Genomic DNA, 17,660 nt, shown 5'->3' with positions numbered 1-17,660 from the left:
CCTGGTTTCCTTCACAGCTGGGATTTGCATCAAAACAACTTCATCCCATCTTCAAATGTGACAGTGGGTATGGAGCCCCAAGGGCCAGTATGATGGACTTGCCTACTGTTCCACCCGTGGGGAGATGCAGTTTGTAGTAGCAGGGTGCATCTGTGGTCCCAAGGCTCCTCACCGGCCACCTGCTTGCCTTCCCCAGCTGCTTACTAGGGAAGCTCACTTCTGTACTGAGACAGACATGTGAAGTTCATGTACTCTAATGTGCACTCCTTTGAAAAAGAAAAAAAGAAGAAGAACAGGCAGGTAGGATAGGTGGAACTGGAAAGGGTTTATACCCTGTGACTTCTCTTCTCTGTGCTTCAGAAGTTCAAGATGGCCATGTAGACCAAAAGAAACCAGTTACTCCAGAAGCTCGGATTTGAGAGCATCCACATCCGCTGTGACTACACAAGTCATTTAACCCCTCTCTGCTGGGGGACGTCTTTCTGTACACTGTGAACATACATTGTTCCCATTGGTTAATAAATAAGCTGCTTTGGCCTATGGCAAGGCAGCTTAGAGGAAAGTGGGAAATCCAAGGAGAGAGACAGGAAAGAGAAAGGCAGAGTCTAGAGAGACACCAGCCTGCCAGCCAAGGAGCAACATGACAGCAGACCTGTAAAAGCCATGGAACACATGGCAAAAACATAGATTAATAGAAATGGGTTAATTTAAGATAAAAGAGCTAGCTAGCAAGAGGCCTGCCATAGGCCATACAGTTTGTAAATAATATTAAGCCTCTGAGTGATTATTTTATAAATGGCTACAGGACTGCAGGGCCGGGCAGGACCAGAGAAACTTTCAGCTGTATTTCTGAGCCCCAATATCCTTGTTTGTAAGTGCTAATACATAGCCGTTGTAGGTAGAGCTAAATAAAATAAAGTACCAATACTCTCAACCCAGTGCCCACCCTAGGGCACCACCACTCCAGGGTGTTGTAGTACATACCTACCCAATGGCCTGGTCACATGCCGGCCATGATCGAAGCAAGGCCTTTGCTCTCCAAAAGCTGAGGGAAATGGAAGGAAACTTAATTTCATTATTCTGATGCAAGAAAACATACCAGCAAGCCAGGGTTCCTATTTTTTTGTTACCTACAAGCTGATATAAATTCTAAGGGGAATCTATCACGGAGATCTATTCAAAAGAAATTGTAGTAATTCAGTAGGGTCCCAGAACCTTCGTTGGCCGTTTTTTCTATGCTTCCCTGTTACAGTCAAGAGTGTGCCTTGAGCCGGGCGGTGGTGGCGCATGCCTTTAATCTCAGCACTCGGGAGGCAGAGCCAGGTGGATCTTTGTGAGTTCGAGGCCAGCCTGGGCTACCAAGTGAGTTCCAGGAAAGGCACAAAGCTACACAGAGAAACCCTGTCTTGAAAAACAAAACAAAACAAAAACAAAAAAAAAAAAAAAGAATGTGCCTTGAGAATGGGACTGCAAGCCTGGGGGGCTATTCATTGACCTCTTGCAGATTCCCCCCCTCTTGCCCCGTCATACCTCCTTCCCCGGAGCTTCGCCCCAGCTTTGCTCGTACATTTTCTGCACCCTCCCGCCCCCAGGCGCCTTCTCTGTGCTTTTATTGGCTTTTTGCCTTTTTTTTTCTCCTTCTCTCCCAGTTTTTCCGTTTCCACATTGAGTTCTGTGCAGTGGCAGCCTTGTGTCTTGGAATACTCTTCAGGCTCAACGATCTTTAGGACAAGTGAACTGTGAGGGAACAAGCTTTCCAGGGTAGGTCAGACCCTGAGTATTTAGATCCTTTGTGCCTCCACCATGTTCTCCTTATCTAGAAAATTACAGAGTCGCCCAGCCACGCCCATACTATGGTCACTGATGCATCTTGACTCTATTTTCATCTAAAGACATAAAGTGCCTTTACAGCAGAGTGCGCATGTGCCTAAGAGCTCAGAAACTCTCCAGCCTTGGCCAGCATGAACACCTCTGTGTTGTGACAGTCGTTTAAAAAAAACACAAAAAACTATGGGTTCTAATGTCTGGTAGTTATCCGGTAGAATCCACAGGGAGGTAGGCTTACCAATCTTCTGGGTACCAGTACCCTTCTCCACTCAGTGCTCCCAGAAGAGTTAAGTCTCGGTCACCACAGCTCTGCTTTCTCAAGAGCAGCCAGCATCTCAATTTGTAAGAACACCTTTCTAATCTTTAAAAATGTTTGCAGGCAAAACAGCACATGGTCTATGCCCCCAGGTCTCCCTATTTACAATCCCCGGTTGCTCTGAAAAACTTCCAAAACTCAAAATAAATGCAAGTACTCGGGTTTTGTGCTCTTTCCAGATTTCAGTGGTTTTTGTTTAAAGCTGGAGTATTGTTAAGAGTTTAGTTATGTATAAAGGTGCCAGATTATCTCACAGTCTTTCATCTTTTGAAGGACATTGGTTTATTGAGACAAGGGTTTCCTAGAGCAGAGGCTAGCCTTGAACTCCTGATTCTCCCGCGTCCACCTAGCAAGCACAGGGATTACAGGCAGGCCTCCATTCCCTAGCTGATCGTTTTTCATCTCAAGTCTGCCTTGCCTGTTCTGAACAGGTCTCTCTGGTGCTGGAAAAACCACCATAAGTTTCGCTTTGGAGGAGTACCTTGTCTCCCACGCCATCCCTTGTTACTCCCTGGACGGGGACAATGTTCGCCATGGTCTCAACAAGAACCTGGGATTCTCTGCTGGGGACCGAGAAGAGAACATCCGCCGGATTGCAGAGGTGGCCAAGCTCTTCGCCGACGCAGGCCTGGTCTGCATTACCAGCTTCATTTCCCCATTCACGAAGGTAAAAGATTTGATGCAGGGCAGGAGGCGGCACACCTGCCCTCCCTGGATGATCCCTAGGCTGTGGCCTCAGCCAGCCTAGCTGGAGAGATCAGACTTTCACTTCCCCACTCATTCTCCCTCTCCTCACGTGCCCTCGTCCCTCCCGCCCCACCCCCACACCCCACAGTCCTTCTATTTGCTATCAGTTATGTAAAGAGAGTTGCCTCACTGCCAGAAGCCTGGGCCTCAGTGGACACGAAGCCTTTACAGGGTGACAGTCATCAGAGACACGTGGTCAGAGTTGAAAGAGTTGAGCAAGACCTCCTCAGCCTGTCACTTCAGTTGTCTGGAACGAGAATGTTTAGTTGGCCCGAACAGCAGCCAATTCAAAGCACCGGCTTCTGCGGAGACAACCCTGACCCGGGTGCCCTGCTCTCTCCTCTAAAGCAGGAAGTTTCTAGCAAAGCCTTCCTGCTAAGGGGGAGCTGTGTTCTGTCGCTTCCTCTGGAAGTTCTCCCGTGTGTTTACCAGAGTGAAATCTCTGGGCTTTCTGAAAGGACCCCGCGGGGCACACATCTCATGTTACCTCGAGATTATCAAGTCCAAGAGTACACTGTGTCTTGCCATGAAGAATCTCATGAGGAAACTTTGTCCTGGTCTATTTTCTCTCATAACAAAATATCAGACACGATAAATTAAGGAAGACTAAAAGTTTATTTGGCTCACGACTTTGGAGACCCTGGAACCCAAGAGCATGGTGCCAGCACCTGCTGGCATCTGATGATGTGCCTCATACTGCATTTCACACAAGAAAGAGCCAGGGTTAGGCTAATTCAGCCCCCACAGCCCAGCTATTTTGCTATGTATATCCTCAGGCCAGCCTCATGCCTCATCCTCTGGCCTCAACTCCCCAAGTGCTGGGATTAAACTTGTGCCTGTGTCCCACCATATCCCACTGCTTGCTTTTCTTTTTATAGCCAAAATCCCTCTCAAATGACTGAGTCTAGCCTCAATTTCCTCCTAAACGCTCCACCTCCATGAACTATCAATATATGAGCTTGAGAATTCAATTTCCAACACATGAAGTTGGCGTCATGCATTCAAACTGTACCAAACATTTTGGGGGGGCATGGGGAGTCTCTTGTAGCCCAGGCTTGGCCTTGAACTCACTTTGCATCCAAGTCTATCCTTGAGCCTCTGGGTCCCTCTGCCTCTATTCCCCTAGTACTGGGATTACAGGCATGCCCCTCCATGCTTGGCTCTCTATTTACAGCTTGAAACATGCTGTTTTTCAGGATCGTGAGAATGCTCGCAAAATCCACGAGTTAGCAGGACTCCCGTTCTTTGAGATCTTTGTAGATGCGCCTCTAAACATCTGTGAAAGCCGAGACGTGAAAGGACTTTACAAACGGGCTCGAGCTGGAGAGATTAAAGGTATGGAGAGTAGCTCCAGCACTCTGACAGTTACTTCCTCTGCCAGGCTTCTGGTTCTGTCCTTAGAAATCTGTCTGTAGCTACGTACCCTATGTCCCAATTGCAGAAAGCACACACTTACGAAAGCTCAGTGTGTTCAGAGTGTCCATGGGCTTACTACATATGGGGTTATCTCTGAAGAACCGTCACCTCAGGCAGAAGGAGTGAAGTTCAGAGAAAGAACGCAGACTGGATTTAGGAATGGGTCTCATGAGTGTCCTCCTTACTTTCCTTTAGGATTCCAGTCAGCAGTAGAAGGCTTAGTTTCTGCCAGATATCATGGCTAACTTGAAGCTCTCCATATTGAAAATACTGTCATGTACTTTCTTTTCTGTAGCAAGAGGTCAAAAATGGCGGTTTGAACTTTTCAGTCATAAATCACGTTTTCAGTTTAACGTGTTATTACAGTGTGTAAAATGTCTTATTGATTGATAACATTCTGCCACGGGCACAGATATGATTTAGCTCTTATGCCCTGCAGGGTTTACAGGCATCGATTCTGATTATGAGAAACCTGAAACTCCAGAATGTGTGCTGAAGACCAACTTGTCTTCAGTAAGTGACTGCGTGCAGCAGGTGGTGGAGCTTCTGCAAGAGCAGGTAGGAGAGAGAGAGAGAGAGTGTGTGTGTGTGTGTGTGTGTGTGTGTGAGTGTGTGTGTATGTGTGTGTATGTGAGTGTGAGTGTGTGTGTATGTGAGTGTGTATGTGAGTGTGTGTGTGTGAGTGTGAGTGTGTGTGTATGTGAGTGTGTGTGTGTGTGTCTGAGTGTGTGTGTGTGTCTGTGTGTGTCTGTGTGTGTGTGTGTGTGTGGAAAAATAACCTGAGTTTCTTTATTAAAACCCTCCCCTTCCATTCTCAGTTCTAACTATTGCCAACTCCATTTCATTGCAGAACATTGTACCCCACACCACCATCAAGGGCATCCACGAACTCTTTGTGCCAGAAAACAAAATTGATCAAGTCCGAGCTGAGGCTGAGACTCTCCCGTCATTATCAATTACCAAGGTAAGAGAGTACAGACCTGCCAGAGAGGCTCAGGGTTAGTATCTGACACTATAAACTAGTATACAACTCCTCTTTAAAACTACATTTGTTTATGTGTTTTGTATATGCTCCCCCCCCCCCGCCCCGCCCGCCCGCCGCGTGTGCGTGTGTGACAGGCTGCATGAGTGAGGTCGGAGGACAACATGCAGGGGAAGAGTTGTTAGTTTTCTCCTCCCTTCCACCATGTTCGGGGATCGAATTCAAGTTATCAAGCTTGATGGCAAGCACTTTTACCCACTGAGTCATCTTGCAGGCCCCACAATTTCTTTTGACCACAAGAAGTATCCACTTAACGTGAGTCTATGAAGACATTCCTCATCCTCTCACCTCTCTGAGCAAACAAAGGCCAGGTCGAGAAGCTGGCTGAGAAAGCAGCGCCATGTTTGCACAGGACGATTTGCATGGCACACCCACACCTCTATACGCTGAAATAGAGGCAGGATGCCAGGGATGGTTTGTTAGCAATGGCTGAAAAGTTTATCCAGAACGTGAATACTTTTTGGGCGATTGTGAAGAATGTGGTGGGGTGTGTAGGAGGGGGATCCCACAAAAAGCAACCCTGATCTAAAACACTATGAGCTTTTCTGCTGTGTGTCTACTGGTTCTGTGGATATGTGCAAGCCCATGAAACCTGGGGAAGTGGTACTAGCCCTAGCTGGATGCTACTCTAGACATATAGTTATCACCAGGAAGAATATGCTCTTGTGGCTAGAACTGACTGCCACCTCGGCAAAATGACAGCCACCACACGCAAGAATAAAATAGCCAACAAGTCAAAGATAAGTCTTTGGGGAAAGTTTATAACTCACAATCAGCTCATGCCCACAAGGTGTTCTGTGCATATCCTCTTAGATAAAACTGTCACCAACAAATATCTCCTCAGACCTCCAGATATGAAATGCACAGCCATATGGGAGACCAGGATCAAGTGTAGAGAATATAGGATACAAGATAACCAAGAACAAGTTCTTCCAGAAGCTTCCTCTGCAGACTGTGTCCTTTCCACATCAGGGAGATTCCAACCTGAAGGAAGGGGGTGGCAGCTTCACCTGCATTGATTTCATTAGCTGGAAGAGGTCATATGCAATCCCAGCCATTTTTATGGATCAGTTTTACTTGTGCATACAAGATGATCAAGTCTCTCTTGCTATCTTTTTATTATTCATTAGAAATTTGGAGAGTTTATGAGAAAGGTTAGTAGGGTACTTGCTTCAGCTAATTAGGACCCCACAAATGATTTATAAACAGAGTTCCTTGGTTCTGTAAAATGAACTCAAGCACCCCAGTATTGTAGTCAGACAAGTAAGCATGTCAAAGCAATGCAGGGTGATAGTTCAACAACAAAACTGTCTGCAGGGCAGAGAACTTCAGAACCTAAGGAATGACTCCTCAGGTCACAGGGATGAAAGGAAAGGTTTCAGAGCAGGGAGCTATGTGTTGAGTTTTAAAGATCAATAGAGCTTTGCAGGTCCTCCAATCAACTGAAAGTGCCTGTGGGTTCTGACTACACATGCCTTGTGGTGTTGGCATATTGATCCTAACTGGGGAAGGAAAGGAGATGGAAGTTCCCCCATGAGTCCCAGGAGCCAAAGCTTAAAAGGTTTTCATACCATGATAACAACTTTGTCCTTTACCATAGAGTTAATGGCTTGCTCCATTTAGTCAAATGGCCAGTAAGTACATCTTATGAAAAAGCACAATCAAACCTTCATTTTGTGTGTGTGTGTGGGGGGCAACAGTGAATTTTTAATTCTGTTGCACATTATAGGAACGTTACAGCTGAAAGTATTAAAGTAATCTCAATTTGGAATCCTGTGATCACCCTTTTATAGGAACGTTCTAGACTTACACATAGCTGGCCCTTGAATCAAAAGTCCATAGAGTTTTAAGTGGGACACTTGAAACATAGAAGGCTCTTCCCTCCTCATCCTGCTGATTGAATAGGGAGACATACCCTGGGCCTGAGGAGGAGAGGTGAATGACACATTCTCTTGTTCCCTGTGTTTTCCAGCTGGATCTGCAGTGGGTGCAGGTTCTGAGTGAAGGCTGGGCCACTCCTCTCAAAGGTTTTATGCGGGAGAAGGAGTACCTGCAAATTATACACTTCGACACTCTGCTGGATGGTATGTTTCATGTTGTCTTTTACTGCTTATTAAAGAAAAACACCTGTCTTACAAGTCTGCCCGTGGAAAGGACTGTTGACCCATGGTTTGCAGATCCTATTGCGATAATATTTAGATTGCTTACATTGTGCTCCTTCTACTATGTCTGTTTTCATTTTTAGGAATTTTTTTTCATTCTCAAAGGATTTATTATTTAGAACCAAGTTGCTGAGAAATGAAGGCTTTACTTGTATGCAAAGCCAAGGAGAGGTTCAACTCTTGAGTTCCTCCCTCCCAAGTTCTTTGCTGGATCTGTTAGTTAGAAGCTCCATTCAGGAGCATCCAGGAGCAGCCCATCACAGTTTACTGACTCACAGGGACCGTCCTTCCTCCACATTGCTCTTGTCCTATGGTGTCACACTGCCTGCTTTCCTTGATGGCTGCGGAATTGTCAGCACTCAACCTCACATGACATACATGAAAACAGTTTCATCCTCTGGACCCTGACAAGGGAATGTGATGGTAACTTTCTAGCCACAGGCTAATGGCTTTTGGAAAACTAATCTGGTCCAGGTTGGAAGCAAGTGCTACCCGGAAGAATTCCAGGCTGTTTCTAAGAATTTCCTTCCTGGAGTCCCTGAGGTCCTCAGGCATGGGTTCTCTATTTCCAGACCTTGGGGAAATGGCTGCCAGGTGGGGAAGAGGTGCTGGTAAAATCACACTGACTATATAACCCTGGGCAAAGCTTCAGGCCCATTAGGAAGAAAGGACCAAATCAGATATTCAGCCTCTGGAAAGATACTCTGGGGTTTATGCTGCTGCCTAGGGAATGGCCTAGAAGCAGAATTTCCCATGCACCTTCATTCCTCTGCTGTAACGGAACATGCCCTACCACCTGAAGCCTCTGTTTCTCAAATTAAGTAACAACCCAAAAGCGCACTTGGTTGAAATTCAGCTTGCCCTAACAGGTCCTATTTCATTTGTTTTATAAAATCCCTAGAAATATTCCACTTCTCAGATGAGGAAACTGAGCTCAGAATAAATGACTTGCTCACATTCACACTGCTTAGAAGTGAGGCCCCAAGACCAGAGTCTGCTGCCCCTTTTAGACCAGCCAGCAATCCTGATGGCCTTTCCAATGGACTCCAGAAGGCCAGGATGCCTAAGCTTGGAAATAAGACATTCATCTTGCTGTCTTAATTTGGACACATGCTGAACATAGTTGCATCAAAGACACGTTGTTGGACTCAGCAGCCGGCCATACCCAAGAGGTTGGCTATGAGTGAGCATCCAGGCTGGAGATGTGACCACAGGACAAGGGGACCACATTGAAAGAGGGGGGCTCATTCCAAAGAGTGCCTTGTACAAGAATATCTCCATAAAGAGAGATGCTTGATGTTTGTGTAGTTTCTATAACCCCATGCAGGCCATTCCTTTCATTCTTGCAGGAATTATCTCTTGGCTGAGACTCTACAGCTACACTCTACAACTAGAATCCACTGGACACACTTACATAGCTCAGGATTCAAAGATCTACATGGCCTTCAAAGTCTCCTCAGCTCTTACATAAATTAACTGATAAAAAAAATAGCACAGAGGGCTCAGCAGGTAAGAGCACTGACTGCTCTTCCAAATGACCCATTTCCTAGCACCTACATGGCAGCTCAAAACTATCCGTAACTCCAGTTTCAGGAAATGTGATGCCCTCTTCTGGCTTTCAGGGGTACTGCACACATGCGGTGCACATGCCTGCAGGCAAAGCACTCATACACATAAAGTAACACTTTTTAAAAATTTAAATTAAAAAACAGAGCATACAGGCCTTTGATTTAAGCTATTTTGGAGGATGAGGCAGGAGGACCACAAATTCAAGGACAGCCTAGACAAGTTAGGGAGGCCCTACCTCAAAATAAAAAGGGAAAACAGGGACAGGGACATAGCTCTGTGGTAGCCCACTTTCCTAGCATGGGTGAGGTCCTGGGTTCAATTCTTACTACTGAACAAAGACATCACAGATATCAGACTCTATGTCCCTTTTTAGTTTGGGCCTAACTAGAGGTAGAATATAATAGTGGGTAAAACTGTGAGCTGTGAAGCCAACCTGGCTGGATTTATCTGCAGTGATTAGCTATGAATCTGCCAAATTTCTTCAAGTCATCTGGCTTAGATCCCTCATCTGCATGACGGAGATGATCATTACAGTGCCTACCTCCCTGGGATATTGAAAGTTAAAGAGAAATGCCTCATCTAATAGTAAAGTCCCATACCACGCTAGCTAGTGACACAAACGTACCCTGACTAGTGACAGTGAAGGGAGCCTGGAAACTTGAAGTGGCTTATCTGAAGTCATATCAGCCCGGGTCAGCCCAGATAAAGTTAGTAGCTAGTAACAGCTCCCTACTGAGTACTCACATACTGGGCTTCCCCCAGCTGCGGTGGACAGAGAGGTCCTGAAGAAAGAGTGAGCTTGTAGGGCAGACAGGACAGCTTCTCTGAGGCCGACAGCAGAAATGTCTTCTAACCACATCGCTTTAAGCCAAAGCACTTTGAATTTCCCAGGCTGCAGCATCTGGGGGAGGCCACTTGAACCCTTACACTTTCCATGCCATAGTCTCCTTGTACCTGCCTGGTGTGATGCACTAAGAAGCTCCAGAACGTTTATATATATTGCTTTTATATATTATAAGTTTGTATAGTGTATGTATATTATAAATATATATCAGCAGGTGTAGCAACATATCATTCATACAGATATTACTTCATGTTAGACAGTTCATAAAGGTTTGAGTCACCACCACTGACACCGAAATGTTTTGCATAACCACGGCCACCTGTCTTTTTACCATCAAACTGTAAATCTCTTGGTTACTTACAACCTACAAGCAACAGATTTCATTCTCACCCCGTCTCCTACAAAGCATTTTGTTAGCTTTAATTTCCTGAACGGTTCACATTTTACCCTGAGTGTAAAAATGTAATCAGTCTATTTAGTACAGAGCCAAAACTGAACAATGCCCCCCGCCCCCCGCCCCCAGCGCAACCATTTGTTCATGTTGATGGTATCTGTGAGTTACTACGTTCACATCCGTGTCTTCGGTCTCTTTATCCCTCACTGCAAATGTAGTTTCAGGGTTGTCACAGACCCTCCTAGCATAAATGTCACAGCCTATAGCTGCTGAGTGGGATGAAGACAATTCCATTATTTAAAATCTTCATCGAGAACCTTCCAGCAGGGATGAGGGTCCCTACATATATTTAATGTAGGTTACCCCATTTAGCTTGCATGAAGATTTTTCATCTTCATGAGGTGGTAAGTGTTAAAAGGGCAGAAATCTCACTTGAATTTGCATTCAAATCTAGGTTCTGATGATTCCAACACTGTGTTTATTTTCCTAGGCACACCATCAGGTCCTTTAAGCATCTGGGCTTCTACATTCTAAAACTGTTTGTGTCCAGACTCTCCCAAAGTCTGGTTTGGAAACCATTTGGCAGTCTTGCTGAAATTAAAAGAGAGACTAACATGTCTTATAATTATTTCAAACAGATAATCCTTTGAACAATGTTTTTAGAGTGCATTGAACAATAGCCCACAAAAATGGTATTACCATATGTTTGGTGTCCTGTGCCTGTTTTTTAAAATAGCACAAGAAGGAGCTGAGAATATCTGCATGTTGAATATGTAAAGTGCCATAATAGGAATTTGTTCCTTGATATTGTTACTTCAAGATTCTCACGGTGGAGACTTGAAAACATGTTTTTTATGTTTGTATTTCTCTAGGCGTGGCCCTCCGTGGTATGTACTTCACCTTCCAAGTAGTTAAATTATTGTAATTAGATATGTTACATTAATTTAAAAAAATTTAAGGATATAATTTTTAAAAATCCAAATTAACCAGTTGGAATTGTTCAGTTCATAATCCAACCAGTTATAGTAAAATCATACCACATTGTTCTGTTTATTCAAGTACAAATGACAGGAAATTTCTGGATCAGATGAAACTATTATTTGTAATGTTGAGTTTGGCTAACATAAGCAAACTTTGTTTCTAAATTATCATTGCACATTTTGTTCCCAAGTTCTCTTAAATTTATGATCGTCTAATGACTTCTGGTCCTCTTTTAGTCTCAGAAATTTGAAATTAAATTTTTCTTTCACACAAAACATTTTTAGTCAATGAAGAAATTCATTTTAGATTCAATTTAAAGTAAATATATCTGGTTGGACTGTGTATGATCATTCCTTGTTTGTTTGCAATGTATGATTGTGCATGGACTTAATTGCAAGCTATCATAATTGATAGTTACAGAAGTGAAAATAAATATACACTTACCGGAACTATAAATTTCTACATTGTACCAGAATGATGTAAAATTCCAAACATATCATTTATCTCTGATATTATTTTTATCTTTTTTTCCTTTAAAAAGCCTAATTATGTAATAAGGTTAATTTCACTTTTTGGAAAGAAAAAGTCTGTGCAACCAATAAACAGATCTACAATGCTAAAGAGAAAAGGACTATAATTGTTTAAAGCAAAAGAAGAATTATTCAGTTAGACAGGAAATTATCTGTTGGCTGTGCTGTGGTTAAAAACAACAATACTCTTCCAAAATGAGATAAAACATAATGAAATAAGGCAACTCTCCACAGAGCTGAAACACATGAAGGGAAAGGCCAAGGGATCAAGGAATATTTGAGGCCACAGAGGATGCTCAGCACAGTTCAACTGTTGGATATGTTTATGTATCAAAAAACTAGAGGGGCTGGAGGCTCAGTGGTTAAGAGCACTTCTTGCTCTTGCAGAGGACCCAGGTTTGGATCCCAGCATTCCATATGGGAGCTAACCAATTGTAGCTCCAGTTCCAGAGAACCTGACAGCCTCATCTAGCCTCCTTGGGCACTGCACACACACACACAGACACATATGCAGGCAAAGCACCCATACACATAAAATAAGTAAATCTTTTTCTTTTTCTTTTCTTTCTTTTCTTTTCTTTCTTTCTTTTTTTTTCTTTTCTTTTTTGTAGAGAAGGGGCTGTTGATATAACTCAGGTTAAGAGCATGTGCTGCTCTTGCAGAGGGTGGGAGCTTGATTCCCAGCACCCATGTTGGGCAGCTCACAACCATCAGTAACTCCAGCTCCAGGGGGATCCAGTGCCTCTTGCTACCATGGACACTTGCACTCACCTGCCCATACCAACACACAGATACATATAATTTAAAAATAAAAATAAATCTTCTAAAGCAAAGTAGAGAAAAGGGCTGGGACTGTAGTTAAGTGGTAGAGCACTTGCCTCCCATGCCTGAAGCCCTGAGTTCAATCCCCACTACTGCCAAAACAAACAAAAACCCAAGAGTAGAGAAAGATAATAGGAACCAAATTAAACATACCTGTGCCCATATAGAGCTGCAGTCCCAGGCATATGGGAGCAGTGGGTATTATTAATCAGTAGAATGCCTGTCCATGTGGTCCCACAGGTGAGTCCTTTATCCTGACTGGGAAACAAAGTGTCCTTGGGATGTCAGTGTTACCAGCATGCTGCAGGCAGGGCTAGGCTTCCTAACACTCCCTTTGACCTTTGCTTTGCAGTCTGCTTTACTTCGGTTTACTCAAGTCTCTGTAAGCAGAACTGAGCATCATGGCCTCTCTCTCAGTGGAGTGGTCAGTATGCACCAGACAGCATGATTTCTCTTTAGAACTGGAGCATCCCTGAATGTGTTGCTCTCGGTTAACCTCCCCTTTCTTGGTAGGTTTAGTTGTGGTTCATCACAGACTTCTGTTAATACCATACTTTACAGTGTGTTTCCCCCAAAACCCCCAGGTGCACACTGCTAACTCATCTTTCAAGAACTCCTCACTTTGAGTTTGGTGTTCTCTCTGCAAAGGGGCTGGGTGCTCTGGCTTCTAGTGAACTTTAAAACAGGAGTTACTTTAACAACAAAATCTTCCTGCATGGCATCTACTTTCCAGTCTTTAAAGGCATCTACTGTACACCGCAGGCTTTTATGGCAGACTGGATGTCTTTATTGCTGGCAGTTGCTGTCTGGCCTGTGACATTCTTTTAGGGATTACTAACTTGAGAGAGTTAAAGAGGACAAAGTGATATGCCTGCAACTGGGTTCACAGCCGTTAGAGAGTTTTATGTCCCACAGGAAAAGGACTCAGATCTTTACAGGTCAGAAGCATTCTAAGTGGACTTGACATTTCAGGACTCCGCTAATGTACACTTTCTCATACCCACAAATAAAGCAAGAGTAGTCCCTGCCCCAGGCTTTCCTCTTTGATCGTCCTCTGTTCACTCCCAAACTGCGACCTAATGCTGAGTCTTTGGTGTTAAATGAACCAGAGCCCTAGGTTTATAACTGGAAGTACAGCTGAGAAAGAAAGACTAATTAGAACATTGAGCATGCTTATGAAAGGGGTCATAGCCTTAGATTTTTTCACACTATCGGGCACCATTAAGAAATGAGAGTCCGTTTTTAAACTTTTAAGCTTCAAATTGGAAAGCAACTACATCTTTTTAACCATTCTATCTAAAAATTCTTCAAAATGTTCATACTTATGTTTGGGAGGTGGTGGGTGGGTTTGAGACAGAGTCTCAGATAGCCCAGGCTAGCCTCAAACTCACTATTATAGGCCAGGATTCCCCTGAAGTCCTGCTATCCTATCTCTACCTCCCAAATTCTGGGATTATAGGCATGGTGACTACACCTGGTTACGTTCATATTAAATAACAACAAAGCCTTAGCTGGGCCTGGTGGTCCAGGCCTGTGGTCCCAGTATTTGGGGAGATCGATCAGTAGTGTAAGGTCATCCTTGTCAGTTAGTTCTAGGGCAGCCTGGGCTACAAGAGACTCTATCTCAGAAACAAAATAACAACAACAAAATAAACCTCACAGTGTTTAAAGCCTCTTATTCACTCACACACATATAGAAACTGTTGGAGGTGTACCTCAGAGGTACCTGCTTGCCTAGCATGTAAGAGGCCTTGTGTAAAATCCCTAATTTCACCGAAACACACACACATACACACACAACCCTTATCAGGAAACTTGTGAGATATCTGTGGGAGTTTTTATCTCCATAGTGGCATACTTCTATGAATTTGCATTTTTATAAGCTTGCTTTAAATTATTTGTCTGTGTATGAGTATATGCACACAAGTACAGGTACCCACAGAGGCCAGAGGCATCTGATCACCCTGGAGCTGGAGTTATAAGTGGTTGTGAACTGCCTAACAAGGGTCTTCTGCAAGAGCAGGTGTTCTCAATCACTGAGGCATCCCTGCAGCACCCTACATTTTTTAAAATATGTCTACTTATCTGTGTTCTCCAGAGAAACAGAACCAATAGTGTGTGTGTGTGTGTGTGTGTGTGTGTGTGTGTGTGTGTGTGTTGTTTTTAATTGGCTCATGTGATTGTGGAGCCTAGCAAGTTGGAAATCCAAAGGTCAGCCTGCAGGCTGGAGACTCAGAGGGAGGGATGCAGTTTCAGCTCAGCCATTCCGCTACCTGAATTGCCTCTTCTGGGGAAATGGGAAATGGGTCTCCTTTCCACAGGCCTTTCATTGATCACATGAGACCCACTCACCTTATGGAGGATGATTCTCTTTATCCAGGACTCACTAATTTAAATGTCAGCCTTATCTAATAGTAAAATTCACAGAAACACCGAGAATATTTGCTCAAATGTCTGGGTACTGTGGCCCAGCCACATAGAGACATAAAGTTAACCGCCAGTTCCTGTGTCTGGTGTTCACAAGTTTCCTTTCTCTTCTTTTGGTCAAGCTGCTGACCTGTTACGAGGATGCAGCTTCTTTGAACAGCCAATCTGATATCCTCTGTGTCACATACAGAGGAATTAGAACGGCCAACTTCCTTTAAATTTCTTTTAGCGTCTCAGCAGAGGTGAGATGGTTTTACTATCCAGAGAAAGAGCACAAGTTTAGTAAAGTTTAGTAAGTGGCTTTGTGCCATTTTTCACTCCCATGTTCTTTTTAAAGATTTATTTATTTTTATTACACATGTATGGGTGTTTTGACTAAATGTATGTCTGTACACCACATGCATGCAATGCCTATGGATGCCACAAGAGGGCATCTGATCCTCTGGAACTGGAGTTACAGCTGTTGGCAGGTGTTGTTGGGTGCTGGGGACAAAATCCATTCCCTCTGCAAGAACAGCAAGAGCTCTTACCCATGGTGCATCTCTCCAGGCCCTATGTCCATGTGTTTCGAGTGATGGTTTTAATTGTAGCTGAGCCAGCAAGATTGTGATCCCAGGTAAGTGAGATTAACAGTCTCTTAAAACATTTGAAGACAGAGTTCCATCTGGACCAGAGTGACTATCAAGGGCTTGCTTGTCTGGGGTGTGAATGCAGTGACTTTGTTGTTGTTGTTGTTGTTGTTGTTAACCTTTCAGTTCCATTATGTTGGTAATGCCCAACGTTGACACAGGTTCACTTACAAGAAAAAGAAGAGTTTTCAGTTTGGCCAATCTTTATTTGTTTTTTTAAAGACTAAAACATTAGGCTGGAGAGATGGCTCAGTGGTATAAGACTATTTGCTGCTCTTCCAGAGGACCCAAGTTCAATTCCAAGCATCCATGTTAGGGGGCTCACAACTGCTTAAAACTCTAGCTCCAGAGGATCTGAAAGTTCTCTTCTAGTCTCTGGTTGTACCCAAATGATCACAAATAAATAAATAAATAGATAAATAAATAAATAAATAAATAAATAAATAAATAAATAAATAAATAAATAAGCAAACAAACTTTAAAACAACAAAGACTCTACTCTTCATAGTGCACTAGGGTCAGGACCAAGGTTTTAAAAGGGCAAGGCCAGATGAGATATCTCCATCCTGCCCCCAAAGCTAGATCACTTACTGAGGCAATTTACCTCAGGAATCGGGCAAGAAGTTCCCCTCACAGTCTTAGAGAAACCAGAGGAGCAGCATGTCTGTGCTGGATTTGGGTCCTGATGCCCCAGCAGAGGCTGTGGAAGGAGGACTATGCACATTTTAGCATCCCTGAAGGATGCTCACCCTGGATCTGACACTCATGCCTCATGTGGGTCTTTCCATAGATGGAGTCATCAACATGAGTGTTCCCATCGTGCTGCCTGTTTCTGCGGATGACAAGGCACGGCTCGAAGGACACAGCAAGTTCGCCCTGATGTATGAAGGTCAGAGGGTGGCTATACTACAAGATCCTGAATTCTATGAGCATAGGAAAGAAGAGCGTTGTTCCCGTGTGTGGGGAACAGCCACTGCAAAGCACCCCCATATCAAAGTAAGTACAAAGTCTTTGGGAGGACTTTTGAAAAGGGGTGTGTGTGTGTAGGTTTGTGGTGGGTGGTACACTTGTGTGTATGTGTACAACTGTATATGTCAGAAATCAGAGGACAACCTTGGGTGTCATTTCTCAGGGTGCAAGCCTTTAACGTTTTGTTTGAGATGGGTCTCTTGCTGACCTGGAACTTTGCCAGGCAGGCTAGACTAGCTTGCCAGTGAGCTTTCCACAGTCTTCCTGTCACTGTCTTTCATCTCGTCATCACTGAGACTATAGGTACATGCCACTGCACCTGGATTTTTATCTGGGTTCTGGGAGCCAGAATTCAGGTCCTCCCATTTATGAGGTAAGCATTTTACTAGCTGAACCATCTCGCCAAATGGACATTCTTATTTTTATTTTTGGAATGTGCACATATGTAGTATATATGTTCATGTATGTGCATGAGACTGTACATGCATGTGGAGGCTAGAGGTTGACATAGGGTAGTATCTCTCACTGAACCTGGAGCTCACCAGTTTGGTTAAGCTAGCTGGCCAGCAAACTCCAGGGTCTGCCTGACTCTGTCTCCCAGGGCTAGGATTACAAGGATGTACTGTTAAATCCAACTTTTTACGTGGGTGCTGGGGATCCAAACTCAAGTCCTTCCTCACGTTTATTCAGCAAGACCTTTACTGCCTGAGCCATCTCCCCAAATTCATGGTTGAGTAAAGAAATATTTTTCTGAAGCTTAGTATGATGGGTCAAGCCTATTAATCCCAACACTAGGGAGGGAGAGGCAAGATTAGAGGTTAGCCTCAGTTAAATAGCTAGTTTAAGGCTAGGCTTGGTTACAGAAGACTCTGTCCAAGAACAAGGTTTTTTTGTTTTTGTTTTTATTTTTTGAAAGCTGGTCTTGAGCTCCTAAGTTATTGTATCCTGTGACTGAAGCATCCTTAGCTAAATAGGACAAGGCAAA

At 43.9% G+C, this 17,660-nt stretch overlaps 1 protein-coding gene across 2 annotated transcripts in view; it reads left to right on the top strand.

Annotated features, from left to right (window-relative positions):
• The window catches only part of Papss2 (3'-phosphoadenosine 5'-phosphosulfate synthase 2), a 72,476-nt gene that overhangs the window by 41,966 nt on the left and 12,850 nt on the right, over positions 1 to 17,660 (top strand). For both annotated transcript variants that reach the window (XM_059258944.1, XM_059258936.1), the window contains exons 3-8: positions 2,575 to 2,810; positions 4,087 to 4,225; positions 4,746 to 4,864; positions 5,157 to 5,270; positions 7,321 to 7,432; positions 16,497 to 16,702. In XM_059258944.1, the coding sequence (XP_059114927.1) occupies positions 2,575 to 2,810; positions 4,087 to 4,225; positions 4,746 to 4,864; positions 5,157 to 5,270; positions 7,321 to 7,432; positions 16,497 to 16,702 (926 nt within the window). The remainder of the gene's footprint in view (positions 1 to 2,574; positions 2,811 to 4,086; positions 4,226 to 4,745; positions 4,865 to 5,156; positions 5,271 to 7,320; positions 7,433 to 16,496; positions 16,703 to 17,660) is intronic.

This window comes from Peromyscus eremicus, chromosome 1 (genome assembly GCF_949786415.1).
Source record: "Peromyscus eremicus chromosome 1, PerEre_H2_v1, whole genome shotgun sequence".
In the NCBI taxonomy this organism is placed as follows: Eukaryota; Metazoa; Chordata; class Mammalia; order Rodentia; family Cricetidae; genus Peromyscus; species Peromyscus eremicus.
This window is presented reverse-complemented; position numbering and strand designations above follow the sequence as displayed.